The 26360-nt window shown below is 41.3% G+C and overlaps 1 protein-coding gene across 1 annotated transcript; it reads left to right on the forward strand.

Annotated features, from left to right (window-relative positions):
* Positions 1-18348: 18348 nt before the first annotated feature.
* LOC123246413 (H-2 class II histocompatibility antigen, E-S beta chain-like) lies at positions 18349-26117 on the forward strand. Its single transcript, XM_044675315.1, has 5 exons — positions 18349-18421; positions 20961-21227; positions 21801-22082; positions 22470-22580; positions 26029-26117. Exons 1-5 carry the CDS (start codon positions 18349-18351, stop codon positions 26115-26117), a joined length of 822 nt encoding a protein of 273 aa, XP_044531250.1.
* Positions 26118-26360: the final 243 nt, after the last annotated feature.

The raw sequence follows: 26360 nt of genomic DNA on the forward strand, positions 1-26360 counted from the left end.
CATTGTTGGCTAGCCACAAAGAGATAGAATCCTTTTTTTTTTTTCCAAGATGGCCTTTCAGTAAAGATAAGGAGTAGATTATTTTGAGAAAACCATGTTTCTCACCTGCCATGGCCCTTTTTGTCCTGCCCCACTGGGGAACTCTCTTAGAAGTCTTCCCAGTGCAGTAGAAATGAAGTAGTATCTCCCACCACATGCTTTAGTTTGCCAGACTTAACCTAGGGTTACTTGCAGAGCCTGGAGCCACCACTTACCTGCTGCATGAAAGAATTAAATTTTAATGGTTTGGCTAAAATATATAAAAATTACAAATAACAGTGGTGGCTGCTGGCTCAAAGTATTATTACTCAAAGTCAAAATGACTTTACTAGCTTTTATTTATAAAAAAAAAAAGTGGAAAGAGTGAAAGCAGAGGAATACAGAAGGATAGAGAAGACATTAGCCTATCTAATTAAATATTGCTCTGATACTCCACTCAGCCAGGACTTGTTGACCTTCAACAGGAATAAAACTCTCTCCAGGGGCAGCTGGGTAGCTCAGTGGATTGAAAGCCAGGCCTAGAGACGGGAGGTCCTAGGTTCAAATCCGGCCTCAGACACTTCCCAGCTGTGTGACCCTGGGCAAGTCACTTGACCCCCATTGCCTACCCTTACCACTCTTCCACCTATAAGTCAATACACAGAAGTTAAGGGTTTAAATTAAAAAAAAAAAAAAATTTTAAAAAAAACTCTCTCCAGAAGACAGAAAAGGAAAGTCAGCTATCTACTCACCCAAGTTCCCTCCAGGAGACAGGTCAAGACGATGACTCCAGCTGAAGGTGATTCTTGAGGCCAACTTTCTTCCTTGAGCCAACCTTCTTCTTGAAGCTGACTTCCCTCTTAAAGCCCAACTCTTTTTTGAAGCCTTCTTCCTTCTTGGAGTCAACTTCCTTCCCTAGCCCCAGAAATTCTGGTTTCTTATTTCTTCCCCTTTTCCAGGAGTCAGCAATGTATGTCTCTTGAGCCATATCTGGCTCTTTTGAGGGCCAGATATGGTTCTTTCTGCAGGAGCCATAAAGTAAATATTTTTCAGGCACTGTTACAGGAGCGCACACTGTGAGCACTGTACTGCTCTCACAAAATTACATTTTAAAAAATATGGTGTTTATGGCTCTCACGGCCAAAAAGGTTGCTGACCCCTGCCTTTTTCACAGGGGCCAATCATAGCTTCCAAATTGTCTAGCACTGCCTGGGAAGTGTTTGTGGGAACCAGTTCTCACCTTCTGGAGGAGTGAATACTCAAAAGAGTTCACAGATTCCTGGCTGATGGAATCTCTAAGGGTGTGAATTCTCTAAGACTAGTTGGCAGCTCCTCCACCTAGTTCAAGCTTTTGTTGATTCAGTTAAGAAGTAGAAAAAGGAGAGTTAATCCTGTCTTCACAATTTAGTGAGGTCCTAAGTAGGGGTACTTAAGTTATTGTTAACCAAAGTGTTAGTTCTAACTAGGCAAAGAGAATAATGGATTCCCTTTCACACAAGTGTAAACTCAAAGAGAACAAAGAATTCCCTTTTACAGGACAAAGGTACAGAGAAGAAAGAAGCATAACCTTGCTAAAGATATGGAAGGCAGAGAGAAATCTCCTCCCTGGCTCCAGAGGCCAGGCTCTAGTCAAAACTGTTTGATTCCAACTATTGAGCTAAGCTCCATTTCCACAGAAAAAGAGATAAAATTTGGTCTGCTTCTAGCTTAAAAAGAAGCAGTATCCTAAAGCCTATTGATAGAAGAACATGATGGAATAAATCTAGATCATTATAAGCCTGCCAGTATGAGAGTCTCTCTCTTCCCTTCCCCCTATCCTACCCTTTGGTTCCCATTTGGAAACCCCAGATAACAAAAAGATATCCTACACAATAAATCTACTGGACACATAGTTTTGGTATTTTAAGATAACATTTATTAAAATTTTTGAATATTGCTAACATTTCATTATATAATTCTCATTCTTCTACAGCCCAGAAAACCATCCTATATTTCCAAAAGAAGAAAGAGAAAAAATAGCTTAGCAAAACTAACAAAGGTAGCAAATTATATGCAACATCCACATCCAAACTTCAGTAATGATTTAAATAATTGGGAAAATGGGGTTAGAAAGGTGTTTTCTCACATCTTTTCTTTGAGGTCACCTTTGGTTACTAGGATTTCAGAGCTTTCACTTTCAGTCCATTATTTTTTCCATTTACCTTCATTTTTTAACTTTTTTAAAAACAAATCAAGTTGAATAGCTATTTATTAAGTGATTACTATGTGCAATCACTCTTCTAAGTACTCTGAATCCAAATAACAGTAATAATCAAGGTAATACGTGGTCTCAAAGTGCTGGTGGATACGAAGAGAAGTCTAAAGAATCAGGAACAGAAGCAGTAGATTATACAGAGTATGATCTACCTGAGAACTCCTTCCAAATAGAGGCTCCAAGAAGAACTCCCTAACAGAAGTAAAGGATACAAGAGGCAGAGCTACATTTAAGTGCCAGAACCGTCCAGTAACCCAGGAAACACCCTCAGCCATCCTCCAGGAGCCCCAGAAATGCTGTCAGCTAGTGACAGAAAGAAATTTCCCATCTAGAGGCTGGCTCAAATAGCAAGATGCCGAGCAGCCTAGCAGCCTAGGGAGAGAATGGCAGGATAGGGAAGGGAGGCAATGGGAAGAGAAAATACGTTTTGCCCACAACCAGCTTCCTACGCGAACACATTGGAAGAGCACGAATGACTTCCTGGCAGCTAGGTGCAGCCAGCCTATAGGGAAGATGTCAACTGTGCCGAAAAGCATTGAGTCCCCGGAGGAGGGGGCAGGGTTAGGCCAAGGGAAGTAGGGGAGGATGGAGCAGTAGCTAAAGTGTATGGAGCTGCGCAGAAAAGGGAGGACGCGTTTGGAGCTGGGGCTGAGCGCGGTCTGCTGCGTGAAGAGGGCTGTAGGCGCTAAGCAAGGGCTACCAGGATTGGCTTTGCACCAGGAGAGCCCAGCACTGAGGGTCCTGGAGCGCGGTCAAGAGTTCTTGCAGGCAATGCAGTGGCTTCAGGATGTGTGGCTGGCTCATGTCCCTCAAGAGGTTTCTGAGAGTGCGCAGGTGATCCAGACTGTGGCTGGCGCTGAAGGGTGAGGCGTAGTCCTGGGGACAGGCGAAAATGACAGACAGCTGATACTCCTCAGAGAGCTGGCACCGGAGCAAGAGGTGGCTCCCCTCAATGTCTCTGTTGTAGTTGTCCACCTCGACCTCCTCCTCCTCCTCCTCCACTTGGTCGAATACCTCCTGGAGCCTCTGGACTAGAAGGCCCAGTTGGGTCTGGGCCAGCGAGGACTTACCCTGGGCCAGCAGGCAGAGCACCTTATCAGGGTCTTCTTGCCTCCAATCCGGTATCAGCCTGTCACGAAGGCTCACCAGAGATGAGTGGATGAACTGAAAATCCAGGTCCACGAGGGAGCCCCAGAGATTGACCAGAGCCTGAAGGATCCCCACTTCCCGCAAGGCCTCCCACACCAGCACATTGTGGAGCACCTGGGTGGACATATACTGCCACTCTCGCTGGAGCTCCTCCAGATGCTCACAGTGCCTAATGAAGCCCGAGTCAAAGAGCTGCTCCACGGCTTCCAGTAGCTCCAAAAACAACTCATGGACCAACATGGCTCCTAGTGCACCCGGGCAAGCGAGCAGGGGGCGGGAAAGGGGGCGATGGTGGCTGGAGAACCGGTGGCGCCCAGGGGCTGGATGTGCCTGCCTCTCCTTCACCTCTCTCTGTGTGTCTGTCTCCACTTGATAGAATCCTAGAACCTGCCTGTGGCAGGAAAACGCCGAGAAGGAGGGACAGAGGCCCGTGACCAGGAGTCCGGGGAGAAGTGAGGCCAAAGGCCAGCAGCAGAGAGAGAAGGAAGGCAAGGGAAGGCAACCGGGCCCAAGATAAAGCAAATGCAACAAAACGCAGTGCAACCCAACCAAGGAAACGAACCTGCTGGATTGCTCACAAGGGGCGCTGTGCTCTCCAGCAATCCAAGGTGGCCTCTTTTATAATGCAGAGGAAAGCATCTCTCTCACGTCAAGGTAGTTCACACGTGGCCTAAGCTGATTGGTGGCAGGTCAGGGACACTGCAGCCAATGACAAATGGCGGGGTGGGGGCGGCGGCCAGGGGCGGAGTAGCTCTGCAAGAAGTGGTCTGCCCTCCAGGGAACTGGGGACCAAGCACTGCTTCAGGCCGGATCCCTAGGGTTCAAACGATACCTGCCTCCTCCCAGTGTCCCCAGGCCAGGAGCCACAGGTCAGGCCCACCACCTGCAAAGGCTTGGGCCAGAACCCTGGACAGGGGCACCTACCCCTTGCAGGCCGGGGCAATGCAGATTACTGACCTGCCATAGGTGTCTGCACTGCCCATCACTACAAATTCTTGACAAAAGCACTAAGAGCATCCTCAACAATAAATACCTCCAAGTACAAATCACAGAAACCAGACAGTCACTCCTCACAGAAAAGGACAACTAGGTCACAACATGCCCACGTTTTCCTCGGATGCAGCCATACCAATCCTTAGCGGGAAACGGGTACCTCCCTAAGGGCTACCGTCAACAAAAGAGAGAAAGAACAGGCCAAAAAATGGGGGCGACCAAGAAACAAAGAATGCCAAGTAAGTCGTTCAGAAAGTCGCTGAGGAAATGAGAGTACAAGATTACAGGAAAAACCGCTCCAGTGCTGGACAGCTGCTGGCCTCAGTATCCATTCTAATTGTGGGTGGGGACCCCTTGGATGGTTAGAGGGGGAGGGGATTTCACTGGGAAGGAGAAAAAAAGAAGAACAAAGATTATCAAAGAAGAATCTCCAACTGAGGGGCACCTGAGTGGTTCAGTAGATAAAACGTTGGGCCTGCAGACAGTGGTTTCTAGCTTGGTATCTGACCTCACAAACTGGGCAAGTCCCATTAGGACACTTCATCCCGCTAGCCCGCCACTCACCTTTCTTCTTCCTTGCAACACATCCTTAGAATCGACATATTCTGATAGAGATATACACCCATAAGGAAGTATACCCAGACATATGGAATCCAAAGCTACAGGTTCCTAAGAAAACAAACTCCCCAGTGAAAACCCCAAATGGAAATCTCCAACACCCAAGGAGGAATGAATAACCTTGAAAGCAAGAAAACCTTTGAAAAGTGATCACTAAGACAAGTAGTTGATTTTATGAAGAATATCTTTAAGTTGGTTTGAGACTTCTTTAAGATTATCTGATTTTATCGTCTTTCTCTCTTTCTCTTTACTTTTAAGTACTTATAATTAAAATAAAGTCTCTGTGTAGGTTCAAGTTATCCAACTATGGACTCTCCCCATTCTTACTCATTATATTTGGAGTCCTGAACTGAAGTAAAAAATGGCTTTATTTTTATCTTCCAAAGAAGAGGACACTCTGACTTTGAATGCTTGGTGATGCCATGGTTGACAAAATGTAACAGTTACAAAAAATGCCCTACTGGCAAAGTGTAATGCCTCAGTGTATGAAAAGACCTTTTACAGCAATCCTGACAGGAGGTCCCTCCCACCCCCACCCTGCCTTCTCCTCCCACCTGTTGTTGGGGAGCTTGTTAGGAGGGCTGTGATCTTCACAGTGTTGAGGGCATGGATAGAAGCATGACCAACCCTCAACAAGATTTTCATCCCTCCATACTTCCTGTGTGTCTTGTTTATCATACTTGGGATTTTACAGATTGTTCCCATAACCAGGCTTGGGACAATGAGATCAGTTCAGGAAGAAACATTTGCAAGGGAACACCATATCTTTAAGAAAGTTACCTATTGTTCTGGTTTGTCCCTTCTTCTTGCAGCTCTCCTCAGGATGAGATAAACTTCTACTCAAGGTCTTTGGAGTACAGGACAGACAAAAGGTTTTATTGAAGCAAGGGGAGCAGTTTTATTCTAAGAGGTAGTGACACTAAATCTAAATGGGGTCCTGAAACTACTGGGGTACCAGACAGAGGGCTAAAAATATTTACTGACAAAGAAACACTATTATTAAATCCAATTCCTCCTCTTCTCTTTATCATTCATGTTCTTTCACAATTGCCTCAGTTTCCCTCTCTACAATAAAAATAACATGGATTAAACATCAGACTTCCTTGCACTCAGGTAACATTCCTATGGTCCCATTCAGTTGGGGGCTCATTTGGTATCCTAGAACAGTAAGAAACTTTTAGTTACCCTTTTTTGTGAGGCTTAAGTGGCTGCCTGCCAAAGGAATAGAGATTCATGATTTTGTTGCCAAGTTTCCAAGCTCCAAAGGAGTTTACTGGAGACTGAAGAAAAGTCATTGAAAGATTTGGAAAGAAAAAGAAAAAGAAAAATTTGGAAATCTTGCTTTGGCTGTAACAGGATTTTTTTTTTATTATGAATTGATTAACAAAAAAAGGGGGTGGGAAGGAAGGAAGGAAGGAAGTCTTTACTCTGAAAAGCTTCCTTGTGCACAAAAGCAGGAAGAAGCAGAATGAAGTCATTTTGATCAAATACCCTTATGATATCTTAGGTCCATTGTAAGTGATGTGGAATTCAAAGACTCTGGCTAAAGGGTGACCTCCCTAGACAAAGGAGGTTTGGTGAATGCAGGTTTAGCATTCCTAGCTTTTCTAGGCAAAATCAGCCAGGAGTTGGACTGGGGCCACATTCACATTAGAACATTCAGGTTAATGAACCAGATATCAGGCTCATTGAAGCACTTTTGGGGCTTGTAACATGCCAGTTGATAATGGTACTGGCAGAAATTATCAGGGATACGAATTTTGATCACTAATACAGATGAAGATTGATAAGTGTGAGAAGAGAATTCTTTGTTCCCTTTGCCTATTCTGACTTCACACTTGTGAAAGGGAATCCTTTATTACCTTTGCCTATTTTGAGTTAACACACCTTTTGATTGAATCAACACAAGCTTGAACTAGGTTTAAGAGCTTGCAAACCACTTAGTGAATTCACACCCAACCTAGTGCTAGGTGAGAAGCCAGCAAGATACTTGGAAGAGCTCCACCCCTTTTTAAAACTCAGTTAGAAACTTGTTCTTTTAAGAATTCACAAGAAAGTTCACACCCTCAGAAAATCAATCACTCAGTAACTTGTAAGAGTTCACACCCTCAGAAACTATGAACCCCCTGGGCAGTGCTAGACAATTTGGAAGCTGTGATTGACCCCTGTGAAGAGGGGATGGAGACAGGAAGTCACCATAAAAGGCCCTGAATTTCTGAGATAAGGGGAATGGACTCTGAAAAGGGGGGCGACTCCAAGAAAAGAGTAGACTCCAAGAAGAAGGTCAGCTCAAAGAAGAAAGTAGGCCTCCAGAGTCACCTTGAGCTCAAGTCATTGTCTTGACTTGCCTCTTGGAGGGAACTTGGATGAATGGATAACTGACTTTCCCTTCCTGTCTTCTGGAGGGAGTTTAATTCTGGTTGAAGATTAACAAGTCCTGGCTGAGCCAAACCCTGGAACAATACTTACTTAGATGGATTAATGTCTTCTCTACCCTTTTGTATTTCTCTGCTTTCACTCTTTCCACCTCTTTTGTAAATAAAAGATTTGTAATTTTTGTATATTTAGCCAAACCTTTACTTTTAACCCTTACATATATCAGAGACATTCAAGGAAGAAATGTAGCAGAGAAGATAAAAGAGTAGCTGAGATCCCCTGAGAGAACCCTTTAGGGATATTAATCTGGAAAAAACACAGAACTATTAAATAGTCAGAAAACCCATGTCTTTATTCAGCAGTGGAATGTGGTACAATTTCTTTAAGCCTTCACACAGAGTCATGCACTCACAACCCACACAGAGCCCAAGGCTCTAGCTACTCTGGCTATGGATTCCTGGGAGTGCCACCATGTTACCTGACAACTACAAAGCACCATAGATTCAGGGGAACTCATGTACCTTTTAGGGAACTGAAGGACAGGGAAATATGATTGATTGACATCACCATGCCTACAAGGACATGGGAGCATTCAAACTACACTGACAGGATACAGTCAGGCTTGGGAAAGGAACCATAGCCTGAGGCTAGAATGTCAGAGAATGGGCTACTTAAAATGGATAATAAAAATATAGTCCCTGCCCAGGGGCTGGTCTTCTTGGAAAGGATTTCTGATAAAATGGAAGAGACTACTAAAACAAAAAGAGTACTTAGCATTTTGCTCAGCCCCACTAGCTGGGATTATCATTTACCTGAGTGTCTATTATTCAGTCTCAAACTGGTAGTCTGAGATTCCTTTCAAGGTGGATTCTCTGGAGAATAAGGACAAGCTTGGGGCTTTCAACTTTCAAGATGACTGAACTTGGGGTTGCTAGATCCAAATTGACACAGACTTTGGGGTCTCCCAGATTACAAATTGATAGGGATGAGGTTAGAAGCCCTGGAGAATTCATCTAAATGTAGAAATTTTGATAAGAACATTTTTATAAAATATTGTCATTTGAAGTGGATTGAGATACTCCTAGATAACAGTAATGTGTTTTGGCCCAGATTTGGGTCCTCAGAGAACAGAGTATATCCATTGTTGAATCATTATGTGAATGTAAAACAGCCTAGAATTGAAGAAGAATGTGCATATGCTGCCCTCTGGCTGTCAGAGATAGAAACATTTGTTTTAATGAATACTGAGATTCATCAAATCCTGATCATCAAACCCACCCTGTCTGACACAGTCACAGGTGGGACTCTGAAGGCTCTAAAGTGGCCTTAGGAAGGATTGAAATACCCACTCAGACTCCCCCATGTGAGTCCTCTCTTATTAATAGCCCTTATTATTGGAATTATTGTGATCAATATCCCTACTCAGCCCCAGGGAAATACAGAAGAATAGTAAAGGCTGGTACTAGAGCCTTTATAGGTCCCCTACAGACTCCCAGGAAAGTCCTACCTCTATATGTATAATACAGAAATTGCCCCAAAAGTCACTTCACAATAGCCCACCAGATAAGTGAGTTAATGCAAAAGATTTTAAATCCCCAACAAAACTGCACTTACATTTCACAATTCCCATACACAGATGCCTGTAAAAATGCTTTCAAGCTTCCCTGATCTTTGATGGGGATTATGGGAGGACAATGGATGAAAAATTGAGGAGTTGTTCCATGAAAAGACTAGTACACCCCAGCCTAGGAAACAAGTCATACATACCTTTGAAAAATATTGAAAGTTACTGGAGAATGAGAAGTTGTTAGTAACAAAGTTAATGTATGACTTATCTATTATCTCCAAGAAACAATATATGTTGGAAATGAAAATTCATGCCAACCTGTATGTAATCTTAAGAAAGGATTATTGGGGATGTAGACAATAAACTCCAGTCCAACTATCAATAATATGGAATTAAGTCTTGATCAATGATACATGTAAAACCCAGTGGAACTGTGTGTCAGCCAAGGGAGGGTTAGGGGAGTTTGAGGGAGAGGGAAAGAACATGAAATATGTAACTATGGGAAAATATTCAAAATAAAAATAAAAAAGGGGTATAAGAAATAAAGCCAGCCCATGGCTGACCAGAAGAACAGTTCTTGGGACACCTGACTGAAACTCTGACTGTTCTCATTCATCTCAATATACCTACACTGTCATCCTTCCAAGAGACCTGGACCACTGAAGCAGGACTTCCACAAATGAACAAACAAAAGGAAAAGGAAAATATAAGACAGTGTAGAGAGGATGAGAAAGTATGGGTCCCACTTGAAATCCTTCCTTCTCCATATATGCTTCCACCTCCCTCTCCTATTTCTCAGGCATTACCAGCTCCTGATATTCCACCTCCACTTGAGGAGAATGTAGTCCCCTCCTCCCACCCCCCATGGACCCCTGAATCAGGATTCATGTTCTTTCCCTCCTTTATTCCCTCCCCCCTCCTTTTGGCCTATGAGCAATTCCACTGTGGTTTTACATGTATCATCGATCAAGACCTATTTCCATATTATTAATGTCTGCAATAGAGTGGTAATTTAGTCTACATCCCCAATCGTATCCCCAATGAGCCATGTGACCAAGCAAATGTTTTTCTTCTGTGTTTCTACTCCCACAGACCTTTCTCCTGATGTGGATAGCATTCTTTCCCATAAGTTGCTCACAAAATTAAATTCTTAAGTGACTCATTTTGAGGAACTAGTTTGTCTAGGAACTAGTACCCAGAACTTGGTAATTCTTTACTTAAATCTTATATTTCCTTTTGGACCATTTTGGGTCATCACTTTATTAAATTCTCTTTTATTTTATTTTTGTCCTATCCATTAGCTACATGTATACTGCTGCTACTGTGTCTCAAACTTCCTGTCTCTCTCTTATTTAATTTGCTTTCCCTTTATGTATATACCTGTTTTGCTAGCATTTAGGACACATTTAACATGATTTCTAGCCCACACACAAAAATAGAACTAAATCTGTGTTGTCTACCTTACATCACTGTTGATATTCAGTCTACATTTTGCTCTTTGAGTCTGAATACTGAGGATTTATTTTGAAATACTTCTCAGATCTTCTTTTCAGGCATGAATGGCAAATCCTTCTGAGACCGTCAAACCACCCATCAAGATGAATGATCACTGAACAGTTGGCTCCTATCATTATTTGCCTGTCCTGGCTAACAGTTAGGGGTATGACTTTTGGGGAATACCAAGGTAGGTTTTCCCCAATCAGTTTCTCATACAGGGCTAAATCAAACTGAGCCAAACTGCCACTTTCTGTCATTCCTTTGCCCTTCTCTAATCTCTGCCTGAGGTATGAAATTAATTTAAAACATAGCCCCTCCCACACACATGTGCATTAAGAACACCATGTCATGTGATGGCAGAGACTCCACTGGCACTGACTTCCTGAATAAGCTAGCACATGACTGTGCCTCTAGGTCAGAACTCATGACCCAGATTGTCCTATCAGAGAGCCCCATTAAGAATGATGTCATTGACCTTATAAGAGATTGGGCCAAACTGGAGCAGTCTCTACCTGAGCAGTTTTCATTCTGACTGAGGCTCTCCTCACTCTGCCCAGCAGTCTCATCCTATCTTTCTGCAGCCACTGCTGGAAATCAGAGAACTGAAGAAACAAAGCCTGGTCAGGAGACTTTTTGAAGTTAGACTGAACAAGTGATATTTCATTCTCTCTTTCTGTCTCCGACTTGCTTTTCTTCCAGGCCTGAGCTTTCTCTCCTGGGCAGGCATGGCTGGACTTATTTTAAGAAGTGGCTTGGAGTGATGAGGCCAGTAACTGAGGAGCTGGAGGGAAAGTGTCTCAGCACAGGTTGGGGACTTTTTATTAGATTGCTCTTGCAATCTCTCTCACTTTTACTAATAATTATAATTCAATATACAGACTCCAGGATGAATTTTAATTATAACATTGAGCACAAACAAGAGCTACTTTGTATCTCCCTTTTCCTCCTTATAGCAATCTGAATTTTTTGTTATTCCATGTTAATGCTCTGTTTTACCTTTCCTAACAGACCATATTTTTTATAGCTTACTCCACTTTTAGTTGCTCTCTCCTAAAAGGGCTTATTTCCCTTATTAAGCTACTCATAGTCTTCTCTCATATGTCTCTTACCTTGTTTCTACCCTGTTTTACAGTTTTATTGTCTGTGTGTAAGGAGCAGATCCTTTTAGTCTCTGATCCTAACTGGGGAGAATCTGTATGATGATCTTAAAATTGTGATTTAAATTTTTTTCTTTAAAAATTTCTTTCTGGTTTTTCTTTCTGTGATGGCTTTAAATTTTTTCTTAAGTTAAATCTTTTGGAATTTTCTTTTTTTATTATTTTTTCTTTTTCTTTTTTTCAGAAAATTTTCCCATGGTTACTTGATTCATGTTCTTTCTCTCCCCTCCACCTCACCCCTGTCCCCCACCCCTAACTTCACCCCACCACTGCAGCCAAGGCATATTTCCACTGGGTTTTCCATGTGTCATTGATTAAGATCTATTTCCATATTATTGATAGTTGTACTGGGGTGGTTGTTTAGAGTCTACATCCTAAATCATATCTGCATCAACCTGTGTGTTCAAACAGTTGTTTTTCTTCTGTTTTTCTACTAGCTTATCAAGAATTTTCTGACCATTCATCATTGATTTGATTCGTTTTTAATATATTTAAGGACTTGAAAGCCTAACAACTATATTGGATTTCTTTATTCATATTTCTGTAATTTTGCTTCTCCCCTCTTCCCCTTAGTGTCTTCAGGATGATAAAAAAGACTTCAACCAATAGTATGTCAACTGGGTGATAATGCTTGTTAAGAGAACAAGCCAGCGTTTTGATCAAGTGTGTAAAATTTAGATTATATAGAGGTATTCTGTAATCTCCCACATGGGCTACCAGCATACATATATTCTGCCTTTATTGTGAGTGTGTGTACATATATATGTTGTATATGTGTGATTTCTTTTTTTCTATAAACTTAAATAAATAGGTTTCTTTGCTAATTGCTATGTATGTTCATTGTTGATGTGGGATTTGGAGGGAAAGGGGAATAAAATTTGAAGCTGCAGAATAGAACTCTCTTATTCCATTAATAAATGGGGGTCAGGAATGTAGTTTGATTCCCCCAAAATTATCTCCCATACATGAACCATATTGAAGAGAACATATATAATAAATAGAATTCTAGCCCACTGTCCCCCTCTCTTCGAAAAGAACAGAGTGAGCAAACTCTGACCTGAACTTTCTGCTTCCCCTCCTGGCAGGAATCAAAGTCTTTCGGGGAGAAGGGTGGGGGAAGAAATTCTGGAGATATTCATTCTAGCCATGCTTAGATATCTCTTCTCTTAATATAATCACACAATATTCAGTATTACTTTTTGCTTTTTACATTTACATTATGTTATAAAGAAGATATCTTTGTCTACTATTATGGTTATTATAGAGTATATTAATCAGGGAAGCTGTGCCTTGGTTTCCCTTGATACCTGGTGCAGGGACACCCAAGTCCTGTCACTCAGCTGGATGTTATAATAACTGCCCTTCTCAATAACAGCGCCCAGGCAGGATCCCTAAAAGTCAGGTGGATGGGTAACCCTTTCGGGTCCCACCTGGGGTTGGATTGATTATTAATATTGGGCTCTATTAGCCTTGGATAACATTTTCATCTGACTGTGTTGCTTCCTCCCAATGGTTGTGATGTAATAACCACTCAGGAAGAACTTAATAAACTTTATCTATAGATGTTAATAAGGGAAAGGAATAATCAGGAATGGATTGGGGATAAGAGACCCTGTCCCTAATGGCTATGATCACTGATCCCTCAGGACTGTAGGCTGTTTTAGTAATGATGGAACTCTTGTTCTTCACCTCCTCTGGCTCAGCTTGGCCATGGCCAAACCAGAGAAAGCAATCTGATCAGTTGATACAGATATCGATGATCCCTCTCAGCATCTTATTGCCAATTGTTATGTCAGTCCTACAGCCATCAGGAAATACCTCCCTTACCTCCCTCTGCTTCTTCTCCTTCCCTCTTCCCAGTTCCCACTCTGGCCCAGATACCTAAATATCTAATGATGGTTCAGATGTCTAAATATCTAGGGGGAATTCAGAGAGAATCAGAGGACCCACAGTCAGAGATCCACAGGTCAATGCTCCAAGATCAGAGATCAGTGTCCAAGGCCAAGGGTTCCAGGCCAAGGGTCCAAAGCCAAGGGTCCCTGTCAGATGGCTCTCAGGGTATTTATATCCTCTGGACAAATGCCTTTCCTCTTGTCCTCATGGCATCTGGGAACATTCTGATGTCTCCAACTGTCTTCACTTGTCAATTAAGGTGAGACTCACAACCTCCCAGAGTTTGAACATAACAATTATTGCATTAAGCATATATGCAACAAAAAACATAGCATCCTGATCCCTAAAAGAGAAATTAAAGTAGTTGAAAGAGAAAAAGAGAAAATAAAACTTTACTAGTAGGAAACATTAACTTTCCTTTCTCAGAATTAGATAAATCAAACAAAAAAATGAACAAGAAAGAAAATAAGGGTAGAGCAAGGGAGCACACAGAGTAAAGGTAAAGGGCTACATAAGAACCTATTATACTTCAGCTAAAGTGAAAAAAGCAGGGATAGCAATTATGATCTCAGACAAAGCAAAAGTGAAAACTAATCTAATTAAAAGGAATAAGGAAGGAAATTAAATATTGATAAAAGGTACCATAGACAATAAAGTAATATCAGCATTAAACAGATATTCACCAAATAGCATAGCATCCAAATTCCCAAAGGAGAAATCACATGAATTGCAAGAGGAAATAGACAATAAAACTTTATTATTAGGCAACATTAACCTTCCCCTCTGAGAATTAGATAAATCAAACCAAAAAATAAACCATTTACATTGTTGCAGTCTGTACATACTTTTTCCTGATTCCACTTACTTTGCTCTGCATTAGTTCATTTAATTCTTCTCATATTTTTCTCAACTCTTCATAACCATTGTCTCTGGCCCAATAATCATTCATAATATGCAATTTGTTTGGTCATTTACCAACAACTGAAGAGCCACTTTGTTTTCACTTCTTTGCTACAAAGAATTTTTGCATTAATATGGTGGTGTATAGTGACGCCATGCTTCCTGTTTCTTATGACCCTGGAATATATTCTTAGCAGAAGTATCTCTGTTCAAAATGACGAGGACCTTTTAGGCACTTTTTCAAATTGATTCCAAATTGCTTACCAATGAGGAAAATTAATTTTAAGGATATATATTTGATTTCTAATATTATTGTGTTTTTGTGTCAAAATCTCCCCTTATTCCCTAACCATTCTCAGAAAGAGATTTCTCTGACAGTCCTAGAAATTTCCTTTCATTTATCTGCTAAATTGAGACTGGCCTTATTCCATCTGAGAATTTGAGTTCTGTTCACAGAGAGCATAGAACTTTTTGAGTTCTGTGCTCTCTGTGAACAGAACCACCTTAAGCCAGATGCTCTCCATGGACAATGCCCCTTCCATTGAGGTGTAGGGCAATATGGATTATGGAGTCGAACTTATAGGATAAGCAAGATCTTTGTGCCTAGATCTCCAAGGGCTACTAGAACCTTGTGTAATCAGAATCTAACGCCTAAAACTTTAATTCCCAGCATCCCATTTTCCTCTTCACATTACGTGCTGGCATAGGGAAGATATTAATTTTGGGTAACCCCTCCTCTCTCTCTCTCTTCCTGTGATCAGGTTTAGTGGAGATGGTGTGAGGTGAGAGCCAGAAGAGTTTTGCTCATGTGGTCTTAATTTTATTAGATAATTAGTTTTTTTTTAACTTCTATTTCCTTTTTATTCCTTCTACTTCAAGTGATTATTAATAAACTTTATAAAATATAATTCTAGGAGTATTGGATATTAATCTAAATCCTGCAATCTAATAATAAGATCTTGTTCCTCATATGACTTCCACCATCACCACAAACTAAGTTAGAAGGAACTGAGACATTTTAAGACCACCTCATCATCAAGTGTTCACCAAGTAAAACTGTCTTTGGATGTTCAAGGGAAGGCTGAATAATGAGCTGTCAGACAGCAGTGGTATATAAAATGATCCAGGACCTTGCACCAGGTTCTTTGATTCCTGAAAGAATCATTGACCATTAATTTATTGATTACTGCTAGACTGGTCAATAAATTTATTTTTCATACCTGTAACAATCAGCATTTTATTTGTCACACCAGAATAATTAGACCAATTCATAGCCTCACCACTAGAGTGTGTCTTTCTGAAGCCCCTCCAATACTAAACATTTCTTGTCATCATGTCCAATTTCTTGGGTGTAAAATAAAATAAGATTTTTTTATTTTTAATTTTTATAATTCTTTGTGATTTTGAAGTGTCTTTCATTTGGGTGTTAATAATTAGTTATTCTACTTTTAATACCACTTATTGCTTGGGGAATATACCTTTTGGTCATTTATGTGTTTTGCTTTGTATATATTTTATATCAGACACTGATTAAGGATATTGATGAAAATATTCTTCCCAATTTATAACTTCCTTTCTTATGATGACATGGATTGTTTGTTCAAAAAAATTCAATTTCACAGAATCAAAAATACCTATTTATCCTTTGTTGTCACTCCTCTCTCTCTCTCTCTGTCTCTGTCTCTCTCCCATTTCATTAAGAACTCTCCCTCTGGCCATATGTATGAAAATAATCTGATCTTTTTGGCTTCTAATTTTTTTCCTTAACCTTAATATTCAAGGCCTTTATATCTTTTGACCTTGCTATTGCATGGTTGTAATAACTGTTTGAATGGGTTTAGATGAATTCTAAACAGGCAAAAGAAAATTCTAGACAGAATTCTGGAACTTGTAGTATTTTCAATCTTTTTCCTTGAATGGGGAAAAAAAATCCAAATTTATCCCATGATTTAGATAGTAGAGTGATATTACAGTGAACTTACAGGATTTCTGATTGAGAAATTGTGACAGGAATCAGTAGAAGGCAAGCAGAGGAGTGACAGTGGCAACAGGTAATGTCAGGAACGCTCAGAATCTACTAGGGTGGTCAAAATCTTTGTTCACCAGGGGCAGACAAGAAAGTAGTAACCAGAGTATGAAATAAGCCTATCCTTTAGTGAATTTATGAGAATTGAGGTGGCTGAATGAAATATTCCCTTTCAGGTCTGTTTAAGACTGATCAATAAATAAATATGGTTGTCAAAATAAATTTCCAGTATTTGCCTTAAAGTTATATTGAGGACAGTTCAGAAATCATCTGAAGATCTCATTCTTTTTAGTTACTATCCCAGTTTTCTGTTTTATAGTGTTGTTGCAATCACTTTGTACTGGCATAAACATTTATTTTTCTTTTGAACCCTTACTTTTCTGTCTTTTGTCCTCCTTAACTACATTCTTATTGAATCCTATGGCACTAACCATAATCTCTAAAATAGAGCCAGATTGATGTGAGATCTGTTTGGACACTTGGAAATTGTAGCCAGATGCTCTTCGTGACTTAATCATGGCTCGTATGTTTTGTCTCTTTTTATGCTCATCTGTTTTTCTCAGCCACCTTCAGGCTGTATCTGCAAGATGACTGATTTACCTGAGCCAGGTGAGTGGGGCAGTGGTTGTACCTTCATTCTCCTACCATTTCCCCATATCAGAAGATGACTGAAAGCTCATCTGGCTGCAGCTGTTAGTGTCACCTGGTGGCTCTGAGTATGTTTTAAAATCATTTACCTTCTGTCTTAGAATCAATACTCATTATCAGCTCCAAGGCAGAAGAGCAATAAGAGCTAGACAGTTGAGGTTAAGTGACTTGCCTAGTTTCACACAGCTAGGATGTTTTTGAGGCTAGATTTGAACCCAGGACCTCCCATCTCCAGACCTGGCTCTCTATCCATTGCACCATTTAGCTGTACCTAGTGGTTATATTTTTAAGAAAGAGCAGGAAGTTATAAAATAAATTATTATTAATATATTTATCTGAACTAGGAATATATATGTATATACACATAGGGGGCAGCTGGGTAGCTCAATGGATTGAGAGTCAGGCCTAGAAATGGGAGATCCTAGGTTCAAAACCGGCCTCAGACACTTCCCAGCTGTGTGACCCTGGGCAAGTCACTTGACCCCCATTGCCTACCCTTACTACTCTTCTGCCTAGGAGCCAATACACAGAAGTTAAGGGTTTAAAATAAATTTTAAAAAAATAAATAAATGTATATATGTATGTATATGTATATATATATTTGACTATCTGACCCATGAAATGTGTGCCACTATTTTATACATATATAAGTATGTATATATAAAGAAAAACTACATTGTAGTGACTGTGTACAGATCAACAGAACCATGGATCACAGAAATTCCTATATAAATATATGCTTAGCCAATGTTTATAAAAGAAACTGGAGAGCTCTCTGACTGAGGTCATGATGATTTTGAATACCTTCAACTGCTTCATATTTAATTCTAGGGACAACAGGGAGGCACTGGAGGTATTTGAGCAGGGGAATATTTTAGGGATATCATTTTGCCTCCATCATGCACTATGGATTCAACAGAGGAGATTGACCAAAGACAAGCACGTCATAGGAGCTATTGTAATAGTCCAAGGAAGAGGAGATCTGAGGTCTTTAGTAATCATGAGAGTCTACAAATTCTGTTCTCTTTTTTGACCAGGAAATTTAAATATTTGGAAAGCCTTCTCATGAAACTTCTGCCTAGGAACTGATGATGTAATTCAGCCCTGAGCTAGATAGATTGGTTCTCTCATGGCCAAAGTTGCCCAATCCTGAAGCCAACAAGAATGTGCTCAAGTTCTGATTCTGAAAGCTCTGAGGGCAGTTTCTAAGGGTGGGAGCCTCTGTGTCTCTCATCCTTTCCTTGTCACCAAGATGTGGACAACTCTGATTATAAACCTCCTGCTGCTGCTGACTTCCCTGATGGCTACAGGCAGACACAGCCCAGGTAAGGATCGAGCAGCAGCTCCCCACAGAAGAGAGGTGGAGAAATAAGAGGAGTTACTCTTCTCCAGATGGCTCAGACCAAAGGAAGGGCTAGGAGCAGGCTGGCACTTGGTAGGATGGAAATGGAAGAAGTTGGTCTCCAAGGTTCCACCATCCTCTTCCTGTGCTCTCTCCTCCCTTTAACCCACATTCCAGGAACACTATGGCCTTCCATCCCTTCTCAGGATTTCTGAATCCCTCTTCTCCTCATCAAACTCTCATCTAAACTTTTCTGTCCTCCTAAACACCCTAGGTAATGAGGTTAGGAAGGCAAAACCCAAACTATCTTCTATCCTCAAGAGGCTTAGATTCTAGCAGAGAAGACAGTTTATAAAGGTAAAAATAAATTTAAATTTAATAATTTAATAATGAGAATAAATTTAAAATAAATGCAAGCTGGGGGCAGCTGGGTGACTTAGTAGATTGAGAGCCAGGCCCAGAGACCAGAGGTCCTGGGTTTAAATCTGGCCTCAGATATTTCCCAGCTGTGTGACCCTGGGCAAGTCACTTGACCCCAGTTGCCTAGCCCTTACCACTCTTCTGCCTTTGAACCATGACACAGTATTGATTCTAAGACAAAAGGTAAGAGTTAAAAATGAATAAAATAAAATAAAATAAATGCAAGCTATTTCAGGGAGGAGAGGCATTAGCTCTTCTGGGTACCATGAAGAACTTCATAGGCAAAATATTAGTAGACTTTTGTCTGAAAGGCAGTCAGGGACTCTGTGAAGTAGAGATGAATAAGTGTTGCATTCCAGGCCTGGGGGCAGGTGCCACAAAGGCCCCAAGATGAGAGATGGCATACTCTGTAGGTAGAAATGAGAGAAGGGCCTTTTGGCTGAACTGGAGAGCAGAGAGGTCAAACTCCAGTAGGAAAAGGGACCACTAAAACAAAAATAACCTTTTCTGTGGGCCACACAATGACTTTGAGAATAATATATTGATATTCTATCTCCTTTATTATATTTTTATTAAATATTTCACAAATATTTTTAATCTAGTTTGGACCACACTCAAAATGTTATTTGTCCCATGAGGTTTGAGTGCAGTGTCTGACACCTCTGCTGAAGAGGGAGTGAAAAGAAATCTTGAAAAGTAGATAGATAGTAAAGGATTTAAAACTGCAAACAGAGAAGGGGCTGTTGTTTTCTTGAGCTAACAGGAAGCAATAGAGTTAATTGAGTTGAGATTGGGATAAGGTGTCAGAGATTGATACGGTCAGAATTTGTCTTTAGGAAAATCGTTTTGGTTGATGTACAGAGGCTGGATTAGAGTGAGGAGAGACCACATAACTATGATTCTTCTGCCTGGAGTGATTAGGTATGGCTTAATGATGGTGGAGACATATGAGCTGAATCTTGACAGATGTTACTAGGAGGTTTGTAAATTTAACTATTTGACAGGTATTATTGTTATGAGTAGAGATGAAAGATAGGAAATTGCATGTCTGGGAGGAGGATGAACACAGAAGGTTGCCAGTATAAGATCAATCAACAAGCAGTCACTTAGGACCTACTATGTGACAGGCACCGGGGATCTAGAGACCAAAAGAAAATAAAAAGCAGAAGAGTTTCTGCCCTCGAGGAACTGATTATTTATCAAGGGAAACAGTGGAGACACATGGATGTGACACACACACACACACACACACACACACACGTATCTTTCTATCTTTCTACCCATATATATCTATATACAGATTCAGCCTTCCAAGCCCAGGAGAGAGCCAGTGCAGAGGAATGGAGATAGGAGATGATGGAGCACGGCATGGGAGGGACAGTAAGAGAGCTCTGGAGTCTGGCTGGACTGAAAGAGTGAAGGAGTGTCATGAGGCTTGAAAAGGTAGTTTGGGGTCACTTTGTGAAGGCATCGATAAGCCAAGCAGAAGAGAATTTATTATTTTATACTAGAGGAAGCAGGGAGACACTGGAGTTGATTGAGCAAGGGACACAGTCAAGCCTAAACTAAAGGAAACTCATTTAGCAACTGTGGGGAGAATGGGTTGGAGTAAAGAGAGATGTGGGGGGAGGGTGCGGGACTCTATTAGGAGACAATTGCACTAGCCAATGAGCTGGACAAAAGAAATAGATGTGGAGGAATCAGTGGAGAAATATTCAGAGACTAGAAAAGAGGACTTGGGCTGGATGTTGGCTATAATTTCCTGGAAATGTTTGTTGAGTCCATTCGCTGTAGATGTGTTGGGGGAGAAGGGAGGTAGGAAATGGATATGTTGCAAGGTGGCTGTGGGTGCAACTAAGGGAATACTGGCCAGGGTGTCATAATACAAACCTTTTAAGCAAAGAATTTGCCATCCAGGGGATAGAGGTGGGGTTGGTGGAGTGAGGGCCAAGAATGGCAGAGCTGGGCATGAGCCCAAAGATCAGTCTGATTCTTAAAGGAGAGGACCATGTGCCTGTAGCTTCCCCCTGCCCATGCCAGCCTGGGTTTGGGGGTGACTTTGATGCCTGTCAGAGCTAACCAGCCTCTAGGGTACCCCACAGAGCATTTCCTGGAGCAAATAAAGAATGAATGTCATTTCATCAATGGGACTGAGCACGTGAGGTTTATTGGAAGACTCATCTACAACCGCCAAGAGATCCTGTGCTTTGACAGCGACGTAGGGGAGTTTGTGGCCTTGACTGAGCTGGGGCGGCCCATTGCAGAGCTGATGAACAGCCTCCTGGAGGCTCTGGAGCAATCCCGGGCCCAGGTGGTCAGGTGCAGAGACAACTATGGGCTGTTGGAGCCCCTGTGGACACAAAGAAGAGGTGAGCGGGGACAACAGAGGGATGGGGGAGCAAATAGAAAAGGAAAGAAATCAGAGAAGGGGAGGGAAAGAAGATGGAAAGGACAGGGAGAAGATATGACAAGAGGGAAGGGCAGAGTGAGGAGAGACTGAAGGAGAAGAGAAGAGGACTTCATCTCTGGGCCTCTGAGTCACAGGGATATAGTCATATCTCTGCCTATCCCAGGGGCACCTGGCTTCTGAGTCAGGATGCTCAAGGTCTGAACTATCTCCTGTGCAGAGACTTCTTCAGTGGATCTACAGAGGAGATGCGCTGGGAAGGACTATGTGATATAAAGTCACAAAACTCACCTGACAATGATTTTTCTTCATATCCCTGAATCCTGATGATTCCAAGTCTTGATCATTTAGCAGCATGAATTCAGGGGGCTACTTTTTGTTCTCTAAAATGTCTAGTTTAACAGAAACCTTGTTCATATACTGGCCTAAGGAAGAAAGGAGGATCCAGGTCTGGTGCTGGATGAGGTGACAGAGGTGGGGACTGGACTAGGAAGATCTGCTCTATCTCCTTTGGGATTTTTCTTTTTTCTTCCAGACGAGCCTGAAGTGACTGTGTATCCATCAAAGATGGCTCCATTAGGACACCCAAACCAGCTTGTCTGTTTTGTTACTGGTTTCTATCCCGGTAACATCAATGTCAAGTGGTTCTTGAATGGTCAGGAGGAGACAGCTGGGGTTGTGTCTACAGGCCTGATTAGTAATGGAGACTGGACCTTCCAGATCCTGGTGATGCTAGAAATGATCCCCAAGCACGGACATGTCTACACCTGCCAAGTAGAGCACTCCAGCCTTCAGAACCCTATCACTGTGGTCTGGGGTGAGAAGCAGCTCCTGATCTTTCAGATTCAATATTCCTCAGGACAGGACAGCCTCTGGTTCTGGTCTCCTGTTGCCCTGTCTCCTTCTCTAGGATAGCCTGTGCTTTCCCTCAGGGCAACCCTCTCATTGCAGTATTGAGCTAAGGACTATGGAACCTAGGACCTCAACATCCCCAATAGCCCCAACAATAGAAGCTAATCTCTTTGGGGAACTCTATAATCGCCTATATTTTTCTTTCTTTTGGGATAGAAGAGGCTTCCCTTCCTCTTATTGTCCCTGAGATAGGATTTAGCAGGCTCCCCTACATTTATATCTGCTCACTAGATGACTCAGAAGGATGGATCCTGAAAGGAAAATTATGATTCTTATTCTGTCTTCTCCCTAGAAGCACCATCCAGATCTGTCCAGAGTAAGATGCTGACTGGAGTTGGGGGCCTTTTGCTAGGGCTTGTCTTCTTTGGGGTTGGCTTCGCTGTTCACCTTAGGAGTCAGAAAGGTGAGAAACTCCCAGGAAATCCCTGAAGCTTCCATGTTCACTCCAAGGGAGGAAGGGGGAATTGGATTTTGCCGAGCCCTGGACCTGATGCTGAGGTGAGGTGGTCCTCTGGCTCTGACTACAGTTCTTTATTACCTTGTCTTTAAAAAGAAAGCTGAGGAGGCCAGATCTCATGGCTCAAAAAGCCTTTGGGGGAATCCATTTTCACATCTTGTGCCACAGCTCTGAAAATATACAGAGGAAATCCCCCATCTCAGGGCCATGCATGCGTAAGCATGCCCACACACACCCCCGGAAGCACAAAGGGAAGCACAAACTTCTTATTCCACTTTGTTCAGATGTTCTACTCTTCCCTTTTGTGGACTGTGGATTTACTAGTGGAGTTTATGAATGTTTCTGGCTAACCTATCTCCCAGGAAACCAAGACCAACAACCAACAGGTAAGTTCCTCCACCCAGGTCAGACTTGATTCTGATAATTACAATCTTTTCTCAGTAGGGTTGGAAGCTAAGAAAGTCTTTGGACCATGACAGGGAAGAGATGCTGCTGCTTATGGACTCAGGGCCCTTTGGGTGTCATACCACCGACTTCTGATGGTCTCCAACTAACCTCTGAAGCTATGTGTCCCCCGAGACTGATGCCTCTCCTCCCTGCATATCCCCCAAGCACAGAAGCCACATGCTTGTAGATAGGAGGTTAGCACTGCTGGTGCCTTCCGTAGAAGGAGCTCCCTCTCTCTCTTGGCTAGGCTCTCCATGCACTCCTTTTCACTGTACCCCTCTTGTTGTTTCTGTCCAGTTGCCCATACAGGACCTTAGCTGGTGAGGACAAGATCTCTGCTTCACCCTCATAGATGCACAGATTACCATACACATATTTTGGCCACTTTTATCCCTTGAGTCTTCTCTCCTGTATATCAGAAAGGGCAGAAACCAATGGTGCTGGACAACAAGGAAATAGCAGAGGTGGGGAGAGGGAAGAAATCTCATTACTACATGAATCTGTGGTATTCATGGGTCTCTCCAAAGGTGTAGATCACATACCTCTCCATGCCATGTCATCCTATGGGACTTTTGTACATCATTTCCCATAAATCCTCCATAGATATCTACCCAGCATGTTGACAGCCTTCATCTAAATGGCTTGATGTCATGTGGATGTCATTAAATCATATAGGCTATCCTCTGGTTATCTTTCACAGTCCCTACATCATGATGTCATTTCATTTTCTGGTCACACATCTAGGATAGTATCTTTTATGCTGATTATCCAACTTAGTTCATTAAAAGTAGTAATATGCTAAAAACCTAAACACACCCATACCCATAATGTTCCTTGATGCCACCTTCTTTTAAATTAATGTTTTATTCCTTGGATTTTCCCTCCTTTTTATTTATAAATCTACTCCCTCCCAACTTCCTCTACTCACTATGACATCATTTGAATCAAAAATGAAAAAAAATGTATAGAACCAACCAGTTTCATCTACTATGTTTGACAACCTATGCAACATTTCACACTCATGGTCCTCCATCCCTTTGACAGGAGGAAGTTTGGTCATTGTAGTTATACAAAGTCTAGTTCTATTTTGTGGCTCTTTTTTGCCTTGATAGCCTTCTCATATTTTATTCTTGGTTCTGCATATTTCACTCTGCCTCAGTTCATGTAAATCCTTCCATTTTTTTCTGAATTTCTCATCTCCCTTATTTCTAGTCCACATTATGTATGTGAACATCATTGTTTAGTTTCCAAATTGACAACTACCCACTTCCTTTCTAGTTCTTTGTTACCACCATAAAATGCACTGTAAATATTTGACCTATGAGATACTCTCCATTTGTGGCCTCATTTAAGTTATATATCCAGCAAAAGATTAAAAAATACAAAAACTTTAGTTATTGTTTTTGTTCAAATTGTTTTCCATAATGCATGAACTATTTCATAACTCTGCCAAGAATGTATCAATATGGTTGTCATCCTGGAGTTTACTCTTTCCATCTATTGTCATTTTTACTAATTTTATGAAGGTGAAATGAAACCTCAGAGTTGTTTTTATTTCCCTCATTTGTGTCTGTTAATAGCTTGCAATTCTTTGGAAGAATTTACCCAGATTATTTGACCACTTGTCCATTGAAAGGTTTTAATTTAATCTGGCATTTGTTAATTACCTATAAATCTTGGCTATGCCACAACTTTTGATGTAATTTTATCCATTTGACAGTTTCCTTTATTCTAGTGCATTGATGTTTTTATACAAAAGCTTTCCACTTTGATGTATTCTAAATTGGCTTGATTATCTTTAGTGTTCTCCTCTAACACTTATCTGGTTAAAACTTCTGGTCTTAGCCATAGTTGGCATATAGTCATTTTAAATGGGTTGGTGATTCTTGGTTGTAGACCCAATTTGCTTGCCTTCTGGAATATCATATTCCAATCCTTGATGTTCTTCAGTGTGGAAGCTGCCAGATCCTGTGTATTCCTGACTGGGGCTCCATGATATCTGAATTGTTTTTTTCTGGCCTCTTGTGGTATTTTCTCCTTGACTTGGAAGCTTTTGAACTGTGATATAACATTCCTGGGAGTGGTCATTTGGGAATTTAATGTAGGAGGTGTTCTGCGCGTTTTTTCAATGTCTACTTTGCCCTCTTTTTGAAGAATATCAGGACAGATTTCTTGGATAATTTCTTATAATATGATGTCTAAGCTTTATTTTTTTGGTCATGGCTTTCTGGTAGTCCAATAATTCTCAAACTGTCTCTCCTAGATCTATTTTCCAGGGTGGTTTTTTTAGTTAGATATTTCATTTTTCCTTCTATTTTTTCAGTCTTTTGATTTAGTTTTATTATTTCTTGATGTCTTGTGAAATGATTAACTTCTCCTTGCCCAATTTTGGTCTTTAAAGACTAATTTTCTTCTATGATCTTTTGATTCTCCTTTTCGATTTGGTCTATCCTGCTTTTCATGGCACTCCTTCCCTCACTGGCATTTTTTTGCCTGTTCTTCTAGCTGATCATTTCTGGTTTACAATATGCTTATTATTTCATTTGATTTCTAGGTCTCTTTCCATTTCAGCAATTTTGCCTTTTAAGTTGTTGTTTTCTTTTTTGTAGTACTTTCATTTCTTTTCCCCATTTTTATTCTATCTGTCTTACTTAGTTCTTGAGCTCCTTTTTTAGTTCCTCCACAACTTGTGACCAGTTTCCATTTTTTTTGGATAGTTTGCATGTGTTTTATTATTTCTCACTATCTCCTGCTGCTTCTGTTTTTTGCTCTTTTTCTCCATAGAAAATTTCCAGGGTTTGCTGTTGTTTACTCTTTTTCCCATATTGCTGATCATTTCTATCTTAGCTTCTGTCTCTCAGGACTTCAACTTGGAACTATCTTCCCTTCCCTGTCTGAGGCCTGAATGAGGGCAGGTAGGTCTGTGGTGGTTTTTGTTTTTTTGTAGATGTAACAGACTTCAGAGTGTTTTGCACTGAGGCCATCTTCTTCTGCTGCCTCTGCCTGTTGCTACTGCTGCTGCTTCTGGAACTCTGAACTCCACCTCCAGGACCTGGTATTTCCAGGGGTGGGTCTGTGATATAGCACCCTGTGCAGTGTTTTGCCCTGAGTTTATCTTCCCTGCCCTAGCTGCTATCTTTGTGGCTCTGCTTCTGCTCCCACACGCAGGATTGAGTCCAGTGCTATTAAGCTTTGTATTTTGCTGCCAGGGCCTGGAGCAGCATCTAGGGGTAAGTCTGTGGTGCTTTTAGCCAGCCCCCTAGAATTCTGAGATTGCCC

The sequence above is a fragment of the Gracilinanus agilis genome, chromosome 4 (genome assembly GCF_016433145.1).
Source record: "Gracilinanus agilis isolate LMUSP501 chromosome 4, AgileGrace, whole genome shotgun sequence".
Lineage (NCBI taxonomy): Eukaryota > Metazoa > Chordata > Mammalia > Didelphimorphia > Didelphidae > Gracilinanus > Gracilinanus agilis.